The 23,280-nt window shown below is 34.3% G+C and overlaps 2 protein-coding genes across 5 annotated transcripts; one reads left to right on the top strand and one right to left on the bottom strand.

Moving 5' to 3' along the window:
- Positions 1-2,272: 2,272 nt before the first annotated feature.
- Positions 2,273-3,280, top strand: LOC138326155 (uncharacterized). The gene has a single exon (XM_069272284.1). It carries the CDS (start codon positions 2,273-2,275, stop codon positions 3,278-3,280), a length of 1,008 nt encoding a protein of 335 aa, XP_069128385.1.
- Positions 3,281-6,221: 2,941 nt separating this feature from the next.
- LOC138324744 (glucosidase 2 subunit beta-like) lies at positions 6,222-20,690 on the bottom strand. Of its 4 annotated transcripts, XM_069269859.1 has the most exons (17): positions 20,524-20,690; positions 18,805-18,927; positions 18,282-18,377; positions 17,858-17,915; positions 17,342-17,459; positions 17,087-17,150; positions 16,829-16,894; positions 16,283-16,367; positions 15,834-15,912; positions 14,320-14,496; positions 12,459-12,584; positions 10,977-11,060; positions 9,502-9,565; positions 9,275-9,344; positions 8,929-9,093; positions 7,122-7,221; positions 6,222-6,678 (listed from the first exon to the last, which is right to left on the bottom strand). In XM_069269859.1, the coding sequence occupies exons 1-17, from the start codon at positions 20,606-20,608 to the stop codon at positions 6,535-6,537; spliced, it is 1,704 nt and encodes a 567-aa protein (XP_069125960.1). In that variant the 5' UTR covers positions 20,609-20,690; the 3' UTR covers positions 6,222-6,534. The 4 variants fall into 4 exon arrangements, with proteins under 4 accessions (XP_069125960.1, XP_069125962.1, XP_069125961.1 ...); XM_069269861.1 differs by lacking the exon at positions 12,459-12,584; XM_069269860.1 differs by lacking the exon at positions 10,977-11,060 and having other exon boundaries at positions 20,524-20,689.
- Positions 20,691-23,280: the final 2,590 nt, after the last annotated feature.

Raw genomic sequence — 23,280 nt, 5'->3', positions numbered from 1 at the left:
CAAAAGAACGACTCATTTAGGAATGCATGCCGGTATTTTGTTCAACTATTTGCGGTATGGTTAACAAAACGTTTCTTGGGGGTAACCTGCAATAAATTTGATTGATTTTATTTCAAAATCCATCAAATGACACATATCTCTGAGAAATTTGATGAAATATCTTTAATAGGTTGCTAAAAATCATAACTTACTATTACAAACTCCCACTCTAAAACATTAAAAAAAAACAAATTATAAAACATTTACACCGCCAATGAAATCCATATTCTCATTAAACAAAGACACCATTAGGCAAGTTAGAAAGTCTTCCTACATCAAGCATCCGACACACCAGCTTTCTCCATTGACATCATGAATTAATGTCTCCGTCAGCGTTCGACTCCTAAGCACTACAGAGTTATTTCCCCTTTGAATTAAATCCGAGGGTAGAGAAATTTATCGCTGTTCAGTCGTTCTTACATTTGAATAGACACAAAGTAGATATCATGCCCAGTTAAATGCATCTATTCAGTATTCATTACCAGCTTCCATCGATTATTCTTCCAACTTCTTCAATGTTAATTAATCATATATATATCATTCAACGATTGTTAAGGTATGTCATAAATTATTTTTTAGATTTATTTTATATAAATTAGATATTTATACAATATTTCAATTCTTAGTATTACGCTCCTGTTAAATCTACTGATGTTTTACATGCCTGTAACTCACTTGGTGCAGTGAAAGCGATTTACAGGCATGCCGAATACTGTATCAGGAGATTTAACGGGGTTTCAAATACATCTAATTTGTAATCACTTTTTCAAATGTCATGCATCCTTTATTTGTTTTACCTTTTCCGATGATGTTCAAGATCAAGGGCAAAGTCATAGTAGACAATTAATTTTGATTATATTTAATTAAATGAATGTGTTTTGTTTTTGTTTTGATACGTCAAATGAAATATCCTAATGGTGATCACACAATTATCCCGCACATGTAACAATTCATTACCAAAACGGACAAACGTGGGATTAGCCGATGGAACAATCATGGCAATAATACATATACAAAAATAGCGGTTGTCAGAAACCGCGAATTCTGTATACTGTACACCGACTTCATTTCATGTGTGATTTATTTTCGCGAATTTCATGGTCCAAGTAAATTCGCGAAAGTTTGTCATCGCGATTAACATAATTGATTTTGAGTGCAATTTCCGGACAAAAGATTAAATCCGTGAATGTTAATCTTCGCGAACTTGTTTTCAAATGGAAATCGCGATATTTACTAGTCGCGAAAGAAAGCTGGTTTCCAGTATATATTATCAAATAACGAAAGATTCTTCTCCAAGAACTTTTCGAACGTTTTCCTCCCAATAGACATTGTAATTTCTTGAGTTTCTTTCACCAATTAACACATTTATTTATTAGAAAAGTATGCTGGATAATGTTTATGTACATAGAACTGTTATATACAACAGCTTTCAACGATTCAGCTGTAAAGTTTATAGTACCTGTTCATGAATGACATATTTCCCTTCTTCTTCATCGATGGATTCCACGGTTTCTTCACACTTCAATGGAGGCCGGTATATTATTCAGCATGTTAAATATTTCTCTAAAAATTGTTCAGTGAAAAATAACAATGCAAAATTGTACCTAGCCCGAGATACTCTGGCCCTGACACCAGACTTAGCCATTATGACAGCTAGATGTCCTACACCAGACATCTATCTGTCATAATGTTGAAGTCTGGTGTCAGGGCTAGATTATCTCGGGCTAAGTTGTACCAATAACGAACTGGTAATGTAAAATTAGTTCAGCACTGTGTGATTAAAGTTAACACGACGGCATGGTCGATAGACAATAAAGTGGCAAAAAGCATATTTATTTCAACTATGAATGATGCATGTTGAAAGCCGCTATAGAGGAGTAGTTTAGATGGGAATACTTCTCCCATGCATTGTATCATTTTCTTTAGCATGATGGATCTACATTTATATTGGTTTCACTAGATATCATATTTTCAAAGCTTAAACGTACCATTACATATGTAACGCCCGTACACAAATCACAGTAATTTTGAATAGGTATTAAATGCCTACCACTCATAGTACAATTGTATAATGAAACAAAAATATACGGGGAAATGAAACACATGCGTCATTCATCAATATACCTAGAATGCCTGTCATAATGATGTCAGGGTATCGTATATATATATATATAATATATATGAAACAGTACTACTCTATGAAAACAACGGGCAGGTCCCAGTTCCTTCTACAATGGCGGTACAGACTCCAGATTCGGGCTGTTCTCGCCATGGCGGATTAGAATTCGTCTTTGTCTGTAAAACTTGTGACAATGAACTAATTTGCTTAGATTGTGTTTTGGATTTTCATAATAAACACGATCTTGTCAAATTAATGGAACATGCCTCGGACCAAAAACATAAAATGCAACAATATACAGAAAAACTTTCAAAAAGTGACATTCCAAAGTTAGAAAGTGAAATCCTGGAAAATGGTAAATCTTGGACGAAAACCAGTAAGGAACTGATGGAAATGAATAACGACATCACCCGTCATGGGGACCAGATGAAAAAAGAAATAGACAAAATCAGTGACAGGCTAGTGGCACTCTGTAAAAATTTGGAGCAGATGAATAGGGAAACGAAAGAGAAGAACAAAAGTGTATTGACAGATTTTCTAAGAGGAAAATTAAGACAACAAGATCGATGCCAACAAGCACTGACGTCAGATATTAGTACTAAAGCCATAGAAGTAGCAAAAGAAATCCGGAATACCGAACCTATTACGTCGCCAACACCAATAGCCCGAAAGTCTGCTGTTTTCGAACCTGGAACCGTTTCAAATGTCCTACTCAACCAGATGTTTGGTAAGGTACTAGTTGACGGAGAGAGCGTTTCGTTCCAACAAAGTCCACCATGTATTGTTATATCAAGTTTCCTAGCATCATTTCCTTATGATGCGTGCCATACATGTCGTTCAGGCGACGAAGCTTGGTTGTCGTACTGGGATGCAGAACAAATATACAGGGTTGATCAAACGGGAAGCATACTGGAGAAAATAGAGTGTCGGGTCAACGTCAATTCTATCGCCATCTCCCCCAAAACGGGAAGGGTATGGTTCTCCGTGAAGGAAGACAAGAGTATCCGAGAGGTAATGTCTGATAGTACCGTAGTGACACGTTTTAATGTGAAATATGTCCCACGGACTTTAGGTATCACCCTGGGGAGTTGGTTGTGGTGGGGATGGGGTATGAGGGAATAGGTTTGTACACGTCTGACGGAGAGTGGACGACACGGGTCGTGTCTGTAAACAGAAGGCCTTGACACCTCATCACATGGCGCACTGTATCCAGACGGACAACATCGCTGTGTCTGATTCTAATGGCGTCAAGTTTGGAAACTACATAGCTGGTCAGACACCAGATAAACAACCAAGAGTCTTGGTGATGGATAAATATCTGAACCTTAAGTTCCAATGTTTCAACGTGGAAATCGCTGACATTCCTCCGACAGAGTTCTATCCGGATGATGTCTGTTTTGACAGTACTGGTGATATCCTCGTGGCAGAAAGGGTGACCAGATCAATTCTTCTGATTGTCGGAACCAATGGTGACTTTCTCAGGACAATCTTTGTCTCAGCTGGAGGGGAGCCTTGGTGTATCAGTCTACGGGGAGACAACTCCCTCTGGATCAAAATCCAGGGAGCTGAAACGAAAATCATCAGATACGAAACATAAGTCGTGGTTTAAGAAATAACTCATATCAATGTGGACCTCGCTGTGTGTCCTTTGGATGATACAAAATTTTGTGAATCAGATAATTAGAAAATATCCGGTGTCCATGCTTCACTGAAGATCAAAAACCATCCTGCGTCAGGGCTGCTTTGTGCGTCTTTAACACATAATTGGATGGTTCTAAATGTTTATATTGGGATTAAAACTTTTTGAAAAAAAAAGTGTGTGTTGATCAACGCGTACCAAGACATAGACAAGCCAGTGAACAAGAAATTCGAAAGGAACAAATGGATGATATTTTTGTAATAGGTATATCAATCAAGTGTTAACCAAATGACGGCTGTCATTTCGTGTAGTCAAGGTATCGGTATTCTTACCTAAATATTCTTAATCGGACAAATCGATATTACTTTGTTGCTAGTGTCCAAAAACAATGACCAGGATTTTTGCAGCAATATTCTTCATAGGCTATAAATTATGACAAAGATAAGGGATTCTATTAGCTTGATCCTGAACTCCTGTAAAAGTATCTAAGTATTATACTGTCATCAGACTTCAGAAAACATTGACGTATACTTTCCAACATCCTCAATACTCCAGGGGTTACTATCACTGACATTATATCCACCCCTGGACCATCTCATAGTAAAACTGAAGCAGCCCAGTAGAAACAATCTGAACCAATCACAGGCCAGCAAGAAATTCCTTTCAAGATTACTGAAAGAGCGACGCCCAGTGATAGTAACTTTTACCTTCCTCATTTCTGCTATATTTGTTCTTTTTATTGTATGTCATAAAAAAGTTTACTCTTTTGGAAAGCTTTAGAGCTAAGTATTGTTCGTTGTTCAAATCGTTATTTTACCCCATGTCTGAACCGCATAAAAATTACACGAATGTCAAGAACCTAATCAAATACTTTTCACTTATAATTTGTTCGCATGTTTGATTTGAAAAGGTCATTGCATAACTGGACAAATATTTTAAATATATTTGTTGTCAATTATACAACCAGTATAACATTAGACACAGATTTTTACGCATTAAGTCCTAACTGTTGTTTCTGATAGACTAAGTACATTGTAACATTTTTATACAAATAAAAGTTAAAAATACATTAAAGAGTAATAATTATGCCCATGAAGTGTTATTTTATATTGATATACATGTAACTTCTTGTTTTTTAGGTAGTTTAACATTTTACAATCCCCGAAAATTGAACCCAACGAAAATAGATGATTTTACAGTATCACAATTCCTCTACTTAAAGTTATGTGTCCCGTAACTCAGCGAAAATTTAGGCATGTTAATTTTTCTTTAGTAATCTATCGAAAATCTTAAGGTTTGATGAATAAATCTGTGAAAAGCATTGAAATAGACAGACAAACATGAATGGTGCCTTATAAACAATAGGTACAACACAGAATCTGTGCACTGTAAAATTCATGCTTTTTATGCTTATGTAAATTTGGAATTAAACACATCTACAGAAATTTATTTTGAGATTATTAATAACATTATAAAATACGACATGAAATTGTTCACCACTAAATGGCTTCATGATTTGACTGTATGGGCGAAAGATCTATTTCAATATAATGATTTTTGGCAGTACTGCATATAATAATGTTCAACTCTTAATTGTTCTCCAAAAATTAAAAAATATTGAAATTCTCAAAATGTTAGTAATTTTTGGTGGTGAATTACAATTTAAAAGCTCTGCTTGTTTCGTGAGTATGAAAATTACGGCACATATAACTTTAAGTCTATGTTTTTCCTAAACGTGTCTTGTGCACGAAGCAATCAATGCTATTAATAGTTTGCCCAAGCCAAGCGATATATGAAATAGTCGATCTTTCATATAAAATATGAATTTACTTTTTCCTCTATAAACCAACATCACTAAACATTTTTACATTAGAATACGTGTATCAGAAACACTAAAAGCACAAACTTCATACATAGTTACTAGTTAAATGATAGTGCAAAATGCAATGTTCTATGAAGAAGGAAATGTTATGTTCCCACTCAGTCAAATACCTTCTTCCTGTGCTTTAACAGATGTTATTATAGATATACATTCAAATGATAGACTTTGTTGGTGATGTACTTATGTTTCGTAGTATCAACATCCGATCACCCTTTTGCTTGTGGCTTTTGCGTATTAAATAGAATACATGCTGAATCATGTTTTATATAGGGGATTGGTCAGTGAAGGTTACTAAGCAAAGCAAAAAGAAAATGGCTGCCTTGGATACGACACTGTCATAACTGGGGGATGTCTCCAAAACAATTTAAAAAAAAAAAATTGTTATATAATTTTTTTTTTAATTTCAAATGCATGTTTTTTTTAACTTGCATTGCCAATTTAAGGGTCAGTGTAATAGCTTGCAGGGATCAACAGGGAACGTCTAACGCATCGAAGTAAAACAAACTTAACATTTTATGCATCAAAAGTAAAACAAACTAACATTTTATGTTGGACATATTTTATTCAGAGAAAAAAAAATCTAAGTATAAAATTGTTTCCCTAAGATAGCACAAAATAATGTTGATGAAACATAGTAGCACTAATTATGACTCTCTTTGACAACCTTTTAACTGGAATGATCTCCATTGATGACTGGATTTCTCGTTCAATATTCTTAGTATAAAATGTTGAATACATTTTTATATGGTGTGTGTAACCAAATACTGGCTGTTAATAGAAATGGTAACAAAAAGATGAGATTTGTTTATGTGACAGAAATGTTTAAAGTTTGATTTATCAGTGAATAACTACAGGTCAGAGTTCATCGTGAGCATGTGTATCCAATGGTGACACTTTCCCGGAACAGCTGACTGGTGTGATAAAGTCGAAGGCGTATTCACAGCGGCTAGGCTCATACGCATTGGTCAACTGGTTCTCTGGACCACATTTAAAATGTACCTGGAAATAATCAAAGTAAGAGCTTAAAGAATTGTCTGAACTTAAATAAATGTGTCAGGATAAGTGCATCAAGTTATGGTATTAAAGTAGAAAACATTTATAAGGTCCTTTTCATGTTTCTATGCAAATGTTTGAATGTTAGAAATAGAACAATAAATCTATATATAAGGTCTGCATTTGAAAAATCATTACTGTTTTAGCTTCAATACACTATAGGATAACTATACAAAATATTTTCAGTAATTGAATTTAGGATTTAATGAAATTTGTCTTGTAAATTGTCATGAAATGTTATTTTACTACATCTTGAGAAATGTTTCAGATGATGAGATGTCAATATTTTTGTCATAGAGATATACTATATTGAATATTTGTATTGTCATAGAGATATACTATATTGAATATTTGTATTGTCATAGAGATATACTATATTGAATTTCTACCTTAACTGATCGGTCAGGACCATTCCAACAATTCTGGCCTCGCTCGTAAAGCTGGGAGGAATATCTGTCATTTTCTGGGCCACTCCATCTTCCCCAGGTCCTTAAAAACAAAACCAGTCATGCATTTTTACAGACATACTTCAAATTGGAAACTTTACAGGTGAATAGAATTCTTGAAAATTAATTATCGTAAAAATTAATCGATAAATTAAATTAACAGTGAAAAATTGTTCAGCAAGTAAACACTTAATTTACATTCAATATCTTATCATTTTATTTGATTTTTTATTCTTAATCATCTCTATTATGGTCCAAAGACACACACATACTTATAAGTACTAACTTGAAATTTCCATATCAATTTAAGAATTTCTATTAATTAAGGACTTTCTCAAGCAAGAAACAAGAGGCTCAAAGGGCCTGTATCGCTCACATGGTTTTTTTTTTTTTTTTTTTTGCTTTTTTTTTTTTATTAACACAAAGACTCTTACAATTAGTCTCGGGTGACCTAAAAATAAACAAAATATTAAGCAAAATTGACACTAAAATTTGTTCAATTTTGAATCACAACCATATAATGATGCTATAGATACCATACAAATATGCTATCAAATACATAGGTTCAGAGAGGAAGTAATTTATATGATAACAGCCAAATTTATCCCTTTTGACCCTGCCCCCCAGCCCCCAGGGGAGCCAGCCCTATCATTTGCACAATTTTGAATCCCCGGCCAATAAGGATGCTTCCATTGCATAATGGGTGCTATCCCATGCTTAGTTGCAGAGAAGAATTTATTTATATGGAAATTGCCAAATTGACCCCTTTCGACCCCACCCCTCAGGCCCCCTGGGCGTCAGCCCCATCATTTGTACAGTTTTGAATCCGCACCCTATAAGGATGCTACCATTGCATTATGGGTGCTATCCCATGCTTAGTTTCAGAGAAGAAGTCGTTTATATGGAAATAGCCAAATTGACCCCTTTTGACCCCGCCCCTCAAGCCCCTGGGGGGTCAGTCCCATCATTTGTACAATTTTCAGTAAGTAGCCCATAAGGATGCTTCCAGTCACATTTTGTTGAAATCCGACCAGAGGTTACTGAGGAGAAGTCGATTGTTGACCAGCACACGGACGCCACAGTATGGTATAAGGTCACCTTGGTCCTTCCGATATGATATAACCTACCCTAGACTTGATTTCAAACCTCCCGACTTTAGTCGCTATAATGCCCTCTCATACACACACAATTGCTGTATTCTATGTATGATACATACCCTAGACTTGTTTCTGAACCTCCCGACTTTGGTCGCTGTGAAGCCCTCTCATACACACACAATTGCTGTATTCTATGTGTGATAGCTACCCTAGACTTGTTTCTGAACCTCCCGACTTTGGTCGCTGTGAAGCCCTCTCATACACACACAATTGCTGTATTCTATGTGTGATAGCTACCCTAGACTTGTTTCTGAACCTCCCGACTTTGGTCGCTGTGAAGCCCTCTCATACACACACAATTGTAGTATTCTATGTGTGATACCTACCCTAGACTTGTTTCTGAACCTCCCGACTTTAGTCGCTGTGAAGCTCTCTCATACACACACAATTGTAGTATTCTTTGTGTGATACCTACCCTAGACTTGTTTCTGAACCTCCTGACTTTGGTCGCTGTGAAGCCCTCTCATACACACACAATTGCTGTATTCTATGTGTGATACCTACCCTAGACTTGTTTCTGAACCTCCTGACTTTGGTCGCTGTGAAGCCCTCTCATACACACACAATTGCTGTATTCTATGTGTGATACCTACCCTAGACTTGTTTCTGAACCTCCCGACTTTGGTCGCTGTGAAGCCCTCTCATACACACACAACTTGTAGGTGTATTCTCTGTCAGTGTACTCAAAACATTGATCCTTCAGGACAGAAAACTCCTCCTCATTGCCAAAGTCTAGGTTCATATAACTCTGTAGCGACCTAAAAAATATTGGAAGTGTTTAGCATCAAAATATTATGATTTGTACATAATAATTGGAAAATCAAGAATTGTTCAAAGCATCATAAAGTTTGATTTAGTCTGCCAACAGTTTGAAGTATATTTGCATGAAATAGCACACATTTTTTGTTTAAACTTCATATATATAAATATTATACTCACGATATTTCCCTGTCTATTGATTTCAGTTTTTCATCAGCAGCATTAAAAGAATTCCTAGCCACATCAGCAGCTGTGGAACAAAAGATGACATATGTTAGAGAATATTACACCCATGTACAAAGCGATCAAGGCTTTGCTGAAAAGGGGCCAATTGTGAATGTTAGGGAATTTTAATTATTGCAAATATATTCACAATATTTTCTCTCTTACTTAGATAATATACACACCTTCTATCAGCACTTTTGTCTCATCATCATAATCAGGCATCTTCTCGTCAGAATCGTCCTGTGTCTGAAACAAACAGATAACTCAATAAATCCTAGACACAGATACAAAAACATTTGTAATTAATCATTTATTATTCCAAAAGACAATCATGTCATTTAATTGACAGAATATTTACGAATTATTGGGGATATGACGTTCTATACAGACCGCAGTGTACAGTCTACATGTATACACTTGTTAACTTAAACGCATAAATACAATATTCTAATGATATATGTGAAATAACATGCAGCAAGTCAACTAGCCTTTTGGTTTATTTATTAACGTGGACTTAAACTTATATATCAATCATATCATAAAGATACACCAGAGAACTGCCCGAGTGAAATGTGTACTGGTTACAGACCTTCACCACAAGCACCAAACATACTTTGTAAAGCACAACCCATTCACCAAGGACATTTTACCAAAGGTAAACCACAAAGGTCAATGACATTGTGCTGAGGAGTGCTTAACCAATATACACTCTGCTGTGTCCAAACGAGTTCTTTATAGGTTTCCTAATTTATGAAGGACAAGGTCAATCCATCACACATTTTTTAATCAGATCTATCATCACTTAATTTATAGGGAATCCATAGATTTTACAACTCTTTTTAACTACTTATCATACATAATGTATATGGTAGTTTGAATATCTTCAAAGCAAACATCACACAGCCTATTATCCTACATATTTTCCTTGATTTCAGATGTAAAAGGAAAAACAAAACATCACTAAACAACACCATTCCACACAGATATTTAAGCCACCACAAAATCACACGATCACTTTGAACAATTTGTCGAGAGCTAGCCTAGCCAACAGCAGACACAGTAACACTATGATAAATCCTTGGTGTTGTACAGGCTCTACTTTTTTGAAATCTGTATAAAATTAACTAAAACTTTGGAAACCATCTCTACCTGTACAGCCTCAAGGATCATGGAGCTTTTTTAATTAAAGTATACCTCATTTTCAGACATTTTTTTCTGATTAATCATTTCCCTGGCTTTCTCGATGGCTGCTTGCATTGCAGAATCCTATATTACATAGGGCAGTAATGAATACATAAAACTCATTTACTGTAGCAACAAATACTCAATACATGTCAAAACAGTCTATGTATGTTTAAATCAAACACCAAAAGGTACCCTCTTCTCTAAAGATATATTAAAGGAAAAAGTTTGGTTTGTGAGATATTGAAAGATCTGAATAGAAAAAGACACAAAAAGACTATTTCCAAAAAGAAAATTAAAATCTGAAAAGAAAAATTTGAGGTAATAATTAATTTACCAGTAAAATTTACATGCAAGTTAAATTATAAAGCATGCCCTTCTATTATATAAATCTGAAAAATTGGCAGTTTGTTCCAGTGTAGAAGGCTATGGACTACCAACAGGTATGTTACTAAACCCAACACCTGTTAGTTACCTGTACATCGTTAGTAGGTGGGTCAGGTGAAACCAAAGTGCCGTCTGCTGAGATTGAAGGTAAGGGTGTGGCAGTGCTAGAAGACTGATGATAATGAGACAATCATGATGTTAGATATTATATTAATATAAGGTGACTAAACTTGTAGGGGGATTTTTTTTTTTTGCTGAACTTTACTCATATAAGACAAAACATAACCAAATGCCATCCAGAGCTGTACAGGAGTATTATTCAGTGACATCATAACTGGTGTGCTGATGTGGTTGTATCATTGGTCAGGATAATTCATCCCTGATTACATTTTTCGTTGGACACCCATGAGTCACGGCTTTACGTTTATGACACAATGTAGAGCGATGTTTGTGACATAAACGTACAGCAGTGACTTGTGGGTTTCTGACAATGGATTGCACAGAGAAATTTTACTAAGGCAAGTTCTCATTATTAGGTTTTCCCCTGTATAGTCAAGTTTGGTGTTATTGAATTCGAACAATCACCTAAAATTTGACATAGTCTAGATCTGTGAAAATAAAGCTCCGTCGCTGAAGATTTAGCTTAATACAGTCAGTCGTTGAGGATGAAAAACCTTATAATTGGAAGTTACTTTACGAAGTAAATTTGAACAGCTATAACAGGGGAAATGATACCCAACCTAAAATCATCTTGTTTATCATCAAAGGGGCAATATCCTTTAGTTACAAACGATTGCGTTTCATTATAGCCATATATCTGCTGCTTTGTAATACACATATTTTCTTGGAGGTATACATCGGGAAGAGGCCAGCATGAATTTTGGTTAAGACTATCATCATTTTGAAGTAAAATGCATCTTAAAAATGTCCACAGCTATACTCCTTCTACGTGTACGAGTCAATCACACTTCCAATAAATCCCATACCAGTCAAGTTAGTCAAACACATAAAGTACACGCACAAGGGCATAGAGTTACTCTTAGAGAAAGTAAGCTTCAACAAAGCAATAAGAATTACTGAAAGAGCAAATATATCAGATAAGAAATATTGTCTGCAGAAGCTGAAACTTGATATAAATTTGGAAAGTTATGAAGATACAACTGTCTACTGAAACAACACTACAAAAGATTTTATTACTTATGTTAAGAAAACTGAACAACATGGAGTCAGATCCAAGTTTAATCAATGTTCCTTATCTTAAAAATCTCTAATAGTTTATAGATATTACTTTACTGCAGTCCGGCAGATCCTTATCTTTAGATCCATCAATGGAACTAGGGCTTATGTCTGGCACAGCCTCTTTGCCAAACCCAAAAGACTTTTGAAGCTAACCTTAATAATTTTATCAAAGTGACACGAGGAAAGTTACATTTCCTTGTAGTCATGATCAGTGAACAACTTTACATAAACATTCACCACAAACTGAATTTTTAGAACAATTTCCCACATGCAGTCAGTTTAGACATCAAAACATGATCACAAACAGGAAGAATATCGCAGATATACTCACATCATCAAAATCATCCCTATCATCCAAGTCATCGTCCTCATCCTCATCCTCTTCCTCCTCCTCCTCATCCTCCTCATAATAATCTTCAGGGTCCAGAGGAGGGGGAGGAAGGGAGTCGGGCGAGCCCTACAAGGGAGGTAACTCAGCATAAGACCCACCCAGCTACACATTTTCGGATATAGTACAGTATTTTAATGGGATGAAGTACTATCGCAAACTGTACACATATAATCCATTCAAAGTGAAAAATTAACTCACCAACACTTGATCTGACAGTTCAGTAAAGTTCTAATGTATCTTCATGAATATCTAATTTTGACTGATCTAGTCGGCTAAGAACACCTCACCAAAGAAAATCTAGCTAATAATTAAATAACAGAAAAGCATAAACTATTAAAAATGGAACCATTAAATTTTATCCACTAGATGATACAGCTTCTATTTTGGCAATGTCATTTAATCATGTGAAAAAGTTCTAAGTGATACAACTGACACTTTGACCACTTGCACGGTATTATGGTTGTGAACTAATCTTTCAGATGACTCAAAACTTTTGCAGTAAAATTGTAATGAGTCAATTAGATATTGCTTGAACTTGTATCTGTATATGAAACTTTATTGAGATAATAGGATGGAATACAATGAATGACATTTAGCAGGAAAAGAAACAGTGTTTTGAAAGTCATTCCATGTCTAGTAACCAACTTTCCTTCACATGCTATTTATTTTCACAAATTTCACAATCAAGATAAGTTTGCAAAGATTATTGCTGTGAATTAATATCATATGCGATTACAGTATATTAAAAAGTATAACCACTTATTTTAAATTCACGAAACTTATCTTTGTGAATATGCTTTGTAATGGGAATTGCGAAAAGTAGCTACAAAGCAAAGTTGGTTTAAGAAGTACCGATAAGAATAACCGACACATAAAATTATATGAGGAAAGTTCCGAGTAATTCTGGTGTTAATCAATATGTACAGCAAGTTGTAATAATTATGATGTTAATTTGTACAAATATGTTTGTATCAAGATGCAGACAAACAACATTAAAAAATAATTAGTGTGCCAAAAATTTGATGAAAAAAAATATATTGAATATAAATAAAGATATACCTAAAGACAGTAATTCCTTTTGTCAATGTGGATTTCTAAATATGAACTCAACCTAACAAATCTAATTAGTGACCTTAAATTAGATTGAGCATTTAGTTCTTTTTTTTGGTTTTTACTATCCATCTATTTAAATCAATAATTCAATTGACTTATTATAACATCATTTGATCTTTACTAACAGTTTGGTTTCAAAACCAAATGTGGTTTTGATCAGTTTATAACATTCTATTAACAGCCATGGTCATTCAAGGACACGCCAGGTTTAAGAAAATGAAGAAAACCAAGTACCTAGAGAAAAATGACAACTGTCTACATGGGATTTGAACTTGCAATCCAGAGGTGAGGGCTTGTGGTAATATATGTCAGGATATTATAACCAATTGACCACAATGATCACACTTTTACTAACAGACAATTTACAACATCTAGTTTGACTAATTATTTACTGTTAGTAAAAAACACCTAACAACATTTAGTTAGACAAAACTATCAATTGATGTTTCACCTTTAGTAATAGACATATAACAACATTTAGTTCCATTGAATTATCAAACAATCTTGTTGTCAGGAAAACTCTTTATGAAAAATCATTAAAGAAAATTTTCACAAAACTGCAATCAATAATGGTAAAAATTTCACTAAATAAATGAACAAAGAGGAAAAATTATTGAATGGTAAAGGGAAAGTGATAAAAAAACCCAAAAAAAAACAACATCAGTGGTGAACCAGTTGCCCTACTCACCGGAGTTTCTGGGGTAGGAGGTGTAGCTGTTTCTCCCTGTGGCTCTGCTGGGGGCGACGCCTCACCGTCAGATTGTGCTTCTTCAGGAACCAAAGGTTTGTAGATCTGTTTGACGTTAGGCCAGATTTTGGACACAAATGTGTCCTGGTCTACCTTCTCCACCTCCTCAAGGTGTTCCTGTCAAAAAATAATACAATTGTAATTGTATGACTTGTCTGAACTGGTTGTCATCAGAATCAGAATGGAAAGCATTAAATTATATTTACACTTGCTAGGCTTGGTCACTATACGCTAATACTAGCCGATTTTGTTTACCATAACTGCATGGTAACATTGAACTTTGAACTTGCGTAAGGAAATGTTCTGTGCAACGTAAAAGGACTACTTTTTTTAAAAAGAAACACATGGCTTTGTTTACATTTTGACGCAACATTACATGTATATTGTTGTTTTTCATAGAATTTTGGAAAAATGTAAACAATATATACATGTTTTATATTTATATATGATTCAAACAATTTTTAAATTAACAATTGTATAAAGAAACGGAAAAATATCCCCACCGGGGCGACGTGCTTTCATTTTTGTTAAAAATGATGGGTGTCAAATGTAAACATTACCTCTGTGCCTATGTTTGTCCTACGATCGAGCCTTTGGGGTGGACGGGTGTGAGACCCTCTGATAGAGGTCAGTTATAAACATATCCTCTTGTCTTTGTTCTTTGAGTATTTAATCATGTGTATTATAAAACATGCACCGCTAATAATCCACGTGTTGACAGTTCCGCGTCACCACAAATACATTGTATCCATCGAACACAAGTGAATTTGTTTCATCTATCGATGGCGATATGGATCTAAGCGTAGATTATATAATCACATGGGTCCCAAGGATGTAATATCGTCAAGTCAGACGACATCTCAAACACATTGAGCTACTTGAAAATCGGTGTTTTGACAACTTCGGCAAACTAAAGTGTGTAAGCGTGCGTCAGCTTCGCCTCGCTGCACAATAACGGTCACCGAGTTCACACATGTGGCTGTGTACAAATTCTTTATATTATTACGCTATATTATTAACTTTTAGCAAAATTGAATATATATTTAAAGTTCTGATCTGATTAAATAAAATTATCTCTGAAATTTACTTTGTTTGTCATGTTTATTTTACACTAAAATATTGAACTTTTTTGTCGTCGCGGATGAATAATTCTACCTTACGTGAAGCGTCATCATTCGCTGTTCAAATGAGTAAGCTCCTCCCACTTTTGACCGACTTTTATTGAATAATTAAGTCACTTTCAAATGACGATTTTATTGCATAAAATATAAATAAAAAGTCGTGCCAGTGTAAATATAGGGATTGGATTTCGTTTTTATGTTAACCATGCTTGTATGGAGCAATTCCTCTAAGAATATATTCAATATGGGGCGCGTGAACATCTGATGTTTGCTGAGCATTGATTTATTTATCAAATATGATACGAAATATTACCTCAAACAGACAAGTCTTACCTTGGCTTCCTCTTCACTAACCACACCATTAGAGTCTATATCAAACTCGTTGTGGACGACCATTTCCAGTACATCAACACTGGAACGGAATTAAACAAGTACTAGTATCAAAATCTCTTCAATTTTAATATGAACAATTAGGTTCTGAAAATCATATGGCACTTAATTTTCTCTTGACATCAATTTATATTCAACAACATTCCAACTATTATTATCTTCTTTTAGCATATGACATAGTTATCTACCCTTGCAGGTAGGTAATGATTAGCAGTCATACAAGTATGTAAATTCATATATTTCAAAGAAAACATGCATATAAACAAATGACGTTTACCATCAGCATCTATCTGCAGAGAAAGACAACTCTGTGATATACAAAGATGGAATCAATATCACTTCATAGTTTGTCTGTGATAATATTAGGAATTAAACAGATATTAACGACTTACAAGTTGTCATTGTTAGAGTCTAGTTCATTAAAGGCTGTCATGCCAGCAGCAGCATCCTTTTCTGCAGACCTGCGAGCTTTTTCTTCTACAAAGAGCAAATACACAGTTTAATATTAAAACCTAGAATAAAATATCAAAAACTCCTGTATATGCGTCAGATTTACACCAGATCTTGATTTAAAAATGCTCCACCTCCGACAGAGCATAAATGATGTTCATCATTTGAACAATAATTGGTGTTTAATCGTGTATATATATGTATAATTAACACAAAAAATAATATAAAATAATTTACTTCGCCTTTGGTGCATGCGCAATCAGACTTCATTCCATATAGGATATAGTGGCACGGAATTTTTTCGGGATGCAATTAATTATTTTTTATATTTTTAACTTAAGTAAAATTAGAAGCTCAAACTTTTCAATGGTGGTAATGGTGTAAAATAAGTAACTTTTGTAACAGAAGAAAAATACTAAATCGTCTGCTCCTGTTTTTAATAGTGAAAAAATACCATTTGTGAACGGTGGAGCATCTTTAATATTTACCATCCCAGGCCTTTTGATGTCTGTCTTTAGCTTCCTTCTCTGGCGCTTCAGCTTCATCTTTCTTGGCTGTAACAAAAGGACATTTTATATTTTTATTCATCTTTTCTCTGAAACCAAAATATCCAACAAATACATTTTCTTGCTTTGATTACATCCAGGAAAGTCAATATTGATCAATGTTTTGTACGACTTATTTGTTAAATATTTTTAGACAAGTTAATTAACGTTAGCCTGGCTATAACAAACAATCCAACGTACCTTCCATTTCCTGACGTTCTGTTTCTGCTGCTTCTCGGTCAGCCTGTAACTGCTCAAGTCGTGCCTGAACACAAAAGATAAAAAAAAAATTTGAATGGTAATTACAGATAAATCAATGCTGTTAATGCAACATTTTGAAAACATACACAATAGTTTTTCAATGCATGTTTTGCATTTCCACATTTAAATAAAACAAGTGACCAAAACACTAAATTTTCAATGTGCAAGGTTCGTGAATTCACTGGAGTAACTGACCTTTTTCTCCTCTTTCATTTTCTTGCCACTTTCGGCGAACTCTTTCTTCTTCCTCACACCCTCTTCTTGAAGTTTCATGATTCTCTCCACCTCTTCTTTGTGTTTTTTTCCAAGTTCACTGTCAACATATACAGACGGTTACTACAGTTTGTATCCATCATGCTAAATATGAAATTGACAGATTGTTACACTGTACAATAATTTTTTCAAACCAATATCACAGACGTACATTTGCGCTACTTTTTCAAACCAATATCACAGACGTATATTATCTAAGTTAAAAGACAAATCCTTCTGATGAGGATTATATACATTTATCATGCTATTAATGAGATCCATTATTGATTTTCATACCTGGTAATTTTTGACAGACAAGGGATGAAACATAATAATGACATATTCATCCTCATTTACCCAGGTATAAATAATCTATCTTCAGTAAATGATATATATCTGGCACGGAGTTTCTGAGGATGCAAATCACAAGATAAACAATAGATGTCTAAAGATACTTACTTGCAAGTGTTAACACATGCAATGTTTCCAGAGTATTCATCTGTCCCATCACAACAATCTGCAACATCAGGGAATATATTATGTTATGAATTATAACACTTATCAATGTAATCAGTGAAATACTCCATGCTTCTTTCATGACACATACAGGAAATTTCATTATAACTTTAAAGTAATATCATTAAGTTTTTAAGCATTTACAAATATTTCAATTCATGAACACTTCAGCGACAGTAACATTTTAAACCAACCCATCCCCAAAGACACACTTAAGCCCTTGTAATTATAAAACAGGACAAAGATCATTATGAAATTTTCAGTGGTTAACTAGATCACCTGTTATACCCATCTATCACATAAAAACTAATTTCATTTTATTTTGATCTCCAACAATTAAAAGAAGCCTATAAACAATTGTCCTTACCACAGACACCGTCATTCACACGAGAAGCAGGAACAATCAGGGGCCTATGTCCTATGTTAGTACAAGTGAATTTGCCATTTGGACATGCAGATGTACCTATGAAATGATATACAATGCATATATGTAATATGAAACTGTCTGTCAATTAACCTAGGAATTTTAGAAAAGCATAATAGAATTAAACAATATCTAGAAAAAGTTAAATTTTACATTTACATTATTGAAAAATTTGTTTTGTACATAAATAATTGGGTATATATCAAAAAGACTCTAGAAAATTTATTGCATTAGTTTGAACATTACAAATCACCTTAATTCATTCAACCCTGAAGATGTATTTTGACTCTTCTAAGTAAAAGACTTGAGCAGTCCATTATGAAATTTCAGCTTGGAATTAGTTAAATTTAATTTTTCTTGTAATGTTTTTTATATCAATAAAATAAAATAACAAAGTTAGTAAACATCAACTATGATTATTGAATTAAAACAATGTCTAGTTGTACGGGGTTGTTAAGAATCTTACCTGGTTCGTCTGATCCATCAGCACAATCGCAGTAATCATCATTGACATAGGTGTAGGGGAAGGACTGAGATCCGTCGATACATACAAACACATTCTCACTGTTAGGCTGGTAGTGGGAGGCATCTACAAGGAAAAGAAAGATAATATTATCAATAACAAATTTAAATGGCAATCCTCTCATGGTTTGGAAAAATTTTGAGTTTTAAAAAGGTAGTTATTTTGAATATTGATCATCCACTAACACAATATTAAGATGGTTAGATGTGGTCAAAACGTTTCTTCCTAATGTATTCACATCATTTGAAACAGGGTCTGGTCACAGAACAAAATGTAGTAAAAGAATTGTAGTGTAGATCTCTGTGAAAAGTCAAAACTAGGCGGATACCACCAAGAGCTATCTGACCCTTGTTAACATTTTTCAAGAGATGATTAGCTTAAAAATTACATGATAAGTGTTGTGGATTATTTATTTCCCATTTCCTTCAAAATCCTATATCTTTTACTCAGCTTCAGATATAATGATTTTTAATATTGTCAAAATTATGGATCAGGTTAATCAACACTGGCATGGTAGCCAGCAATTTGATAAAAGCAACCGACCAGTTTAGAATTTCAGGGTTCTTATGTTTGCTTTTTGTTTCAAGTGGGTCAGATACTTGAGCAAAAGTTTGACTAGAGGGAATATCTGTATCAAAACCACTTGTTTAATACCTCTTTCTTGGGGTTCCAAATGGTCAATTCAAACACAATTTGACCTGTGTTTAAAGACCACATGCTATAAAGACCATTTATTTTTCTAGCATCCTTAGGTGGTCTTTATAGACAGATTTCATGGTGTTTCGGTGTTATGGCTTAGGTTTTGTGAGGGGATAGGGGTATAACATTTCTGGGTCGGGTCAATCGCCAGCAACCTTGGCAATGGGTTGTTGGAGCGTCCGACTACGGTACTGGCAAGCGACAAATTCTCGCCATTGCATATGTACTTGATCACAGACGAATTTTAAGACATTTTTTTGGTGGAAATCAGCATGGTAGTGGTGTATTCTATAAGAAAAATGCTTCAATGTCTAGATTTGCGTCTAAATCATACGGATACAGATGCGATGGCTAGAGTTTGTACTCGGCGAGAACTGGTAGCCTGTCAGTAGACAGGTTGGAAGAGTTATCAACTCTTACTCTCCGCAAGGACGTATATGAGAAGAATAAGTCACACTGGGTTTTGGGGAAGTCCAAGGCAGGTGCTTTTGTTTGTGCACTGATCGTTACGTTGGGCGACAACTGATTTTCCTTTGATATCTGCCGGCGCAGCCTTTGATGTAGCTTGCGGGTGCGAGCGTTACCGTCTTACTTTCTGAAGCGTGGCCGTCATTTCATGAGCTGTCTTACTTTTTTAACGCAAATGTAAGACATAACGTTATCCTCCAAATATTTCGTTCTTAAAGCAAGTAATAAACGTCGTGAAATTTAATAAACTTTACAATGGTGTTTCGTTTGACTCGATAAGACAAGTAATTGTTGAGAAAAACGGTTTTTATTCCCGGTTCATATGCGTCTCGCGTGGTGTTTAGTAATGTAAAGAGACAGTCACGAATCCTTCGCACTTATAAATCCTTGCTCTCAGTAAGTTACTGTCGATGAAAAGAGGGGGGGGGGTGCATGAAGCGGTTCATAGCCACCTCCTTTGTTCGATGTTTGAGAAATAACGACGTAGTATATTACTTGAATCAGCTACTCCTCGTGGTCTCGGGATGGAACCCGACGTGATAACTGCCAAACAGCATATCAGAATGAGCTTCGGGAGCATTTTAGGATGGTGTAGCTAGCTGGACAAGTTGATGAGTTGACAACACCGGTTTCTCTGAGATGGTCGATTTCCATTGGTCAATTGTCTAAACAGGGGAGATAATCGCCTCGACTGCTACACTTAGGTAGCAGACTATAGTTAGTTCAGTTTGCGATAAAAATCGGCATCTGATATTCTCCTAATCAGAGATTTAAATAGTATTATTTAAATCTCTGTCCTAATGCATCTTTCATGTAGTAAGTTTAGATCTCCGTTTTGGCTTAAAATAAAATTGATTGGCAGATTGAAATACTATTAGTATTACTATATACAAGTTATAAATAACTGTTGACCTTGAACAAATTATAGAGAAGTGATGACAAAGCGTGAATATTTTATTACATCATGTTTTTAACAAAATGACGTAATAGTTAGTCTTTTTATGCACACTTCTCCATTAGCCTTTTCACTCCACAAATTATATTTGTTATTGTATGCATATCACGTCAGTTCATTTTAGCTGTGCATAAATTTTAATTTCCTGTAAGTTTTAGAATGCAAATCAGGATAAAATGATGCATGTTTCAGCTTCATAGATCTATACAGTACACTATTATATAAGCTTTTATCATGTACATTTAGTGAAGCATAAAGTGAAGAAAATATAAATGTTTGACAAATCTGAATATAGGCCTAGGAGATTTGTAACTGACGTTTATGAAATAGTAATACTGTTCTTCAGTACATATTGTGCAATGTTTACACGATATGATGTGATCTGAACTGGAAAAGAGATAATAGACAGAGGGATCTCCGGTTTATAGGCATTTTCCCTTGGCTTACAACTTTTAAGTGTATTATTTAAACATGTTATTTTGCATAAATATGAAGTTTAAACATTATAATACGGTTTGATATAGCTGTTTTTTTCCATATTAAGGATGTACTCCTCTGAGAAGTCAAAATTTTCTTGTATTAAACTTTTTTTCTCATATAAATTTTTGGAAAGAGGAGTTCATACCATGAAAGAAAATGGAAGAAAAAACATATGTCCGTGTGCTCGTTTTTGAGTTATTGTCACTCAAAGATACCAAAATGACAAAATAGTGGATTTTATTGGAATTTCACCGTTTTGACCACATACACTAGAATTTAAAGCCATAATTTCCTAATGAGGTGTTTGATATGTATGGATGTTTGTAGAATTTATTTTCCAGTAGTCTTCATTAAAAATATATCAGTTATGATTAATAAGAGTCATATTTTTTCTCAAAATAACAACATATGCTACCCCTACCCCTTAATTTTGAGCTCCAAAATGCACCATTTTCAGCCATTTTTGTCAAATTTAATACTTTATAGAAAAAGTTCTGGTATTAAACTTTTGTCAATAGTTTGCATATCAATAGGGAAAGGGTTGTTCTTTCTAAATCAGGCAGAAAAATGGGGGGTCCGTGTGCTTACTTTTTTGCCCCATTTAAATATATGTTATTTTTCAATATTTTTGACTAAAAAATAAAAGTGAAGATTAACAGCAAAAATTAACTCGATACAGCTGAAAATGCTGACGCGGTGATGATTTAAGTAAAAACAATTTAAGAAAAAAATGGGAAAACGATGGCTCTTCTCAAAGCCAAAAAAGACACAATTTCAAAATGGCCGCCAAATTGGCCATTTCTAAAAATCGCTGTGTAAAAAAATCTACTAAAAATATAAATGTAATTTTTTGACAAAATTTGCTACAGACCACATGCTACAGATATTGATAAATCGTATTTGAAAATCTCATAACGTTTTTGATCTATGTCGAAACGAGACTTTAACGGGACTGAAACCACAGAAGAATACATCCTTAAGCTGCTTAAATATGATTGTTAAAATATTGAAAATTTACTCAAACCATCTAAAAATTATTGAACTGTTATAACATATAAGAGTAATTCACCTATATTTTAAAAGTATGTAGGAGAATAGAGAAAAACAAACTTCGGTACGTATACATTGCGACCGAATTATTTTGGCACGGTATCGTAAAACTACAAATACCGGAGTTGCCAATCTCTATAATGTATGCAGAGGTAAGACTTTAAGAATTTATACTATCTAAATCTCTGATGTGTTTTTTTTTTCTGATTTTGAGAATAACTTGGGATATACATTTTCTGATTGTATTATATAGATCTATTCCGCTAAACCTACCTAGATTATTAGCCTTTTTTTTAAAATCCACCTAATGTAGGCAAAAAGAAAAAAAAGAAAAAAGCCTAACAATATAGACGGGTTTAGCGGACTAACTTATCTACATGCGTTTGACCCCAAGCACAAAATTCTTTACAAATATTTAAATGACACTTTATCTATAGAAGTTCATTAATGTGACGGGTGCAAATTGATGTAGCAAACACAACAACACCCGAATGTTACATCTAATAATAAATTAAAATGAAATTCGATGATTTTGCCTTGTTTTAAGGGATTTCAAATTTCCCGCGCTTTTAATATCAATGTCGCAAAAGTCTTCTTTTTAAAAAGCTGGATATAATCTACATAAACTATTCAAAATTGAAAAGAGAGATATTTTAAGTAAGTGAAAGATTCTATGTGTGCTAAAACTACTTCAAAACGTATTTAATACGATGTTAGAGTTTACAATTTGAGACATGCCGTAAACTGACTCGAAATTTGACGTCATC

The sequence above is a fragment of the Argopecten irradians genome, chromosome 6, assembly GCF_041381155.1.
Source record: "Argopecten irradians isolate NY chromosome 6, Ai_NY, whole genome shotgun sequence".
Taxonomy (NCBI): domain Eukaryota; kingdom Metazoa; phylum Mollusca; class Bivalvia; order Pectinida; family Pectinidae; genus Argopecten; species Argopecten irradians.
The sequence above is the reverse complement of the archived record's forward strand: the minus strand, read 5'-3'. Positions and strand labels throughout refer to the sequence as shown.

Excerpts from the sequence above, each read along its gene's own strand:
- LOC138326155 (XM_069272284.1), top strand. The coding sequence starts at position 2,273 with ATGGCGGTACAGACTCCAGATTCGGGCTGTTCTCGCCATGGCGGATTA.
- LOC138324744 (XM_069269859.1), bottom strand. The coding sequence starts at position 20,608 with ATGCTCCCGAAGCTCATTCTGATATGCTGTTTGGCAGTTATCACGTCG. Across the intron at positions 18,378-18,804 it reads TGATGGATCAGACGAACCAG|GTACATCTGCATGTCCAAAT; the intron begins GTAAGATTCTTA and ends ATCATTTCATAG. Across the intron at positions 16,368-16,828 it reads ACATCAAAAGGCCTGGGATG|AAGAAAAAGCTCGCAGGTCT; the intron begins GTAAATATTAAA and ends TGCTCTTTGTAG.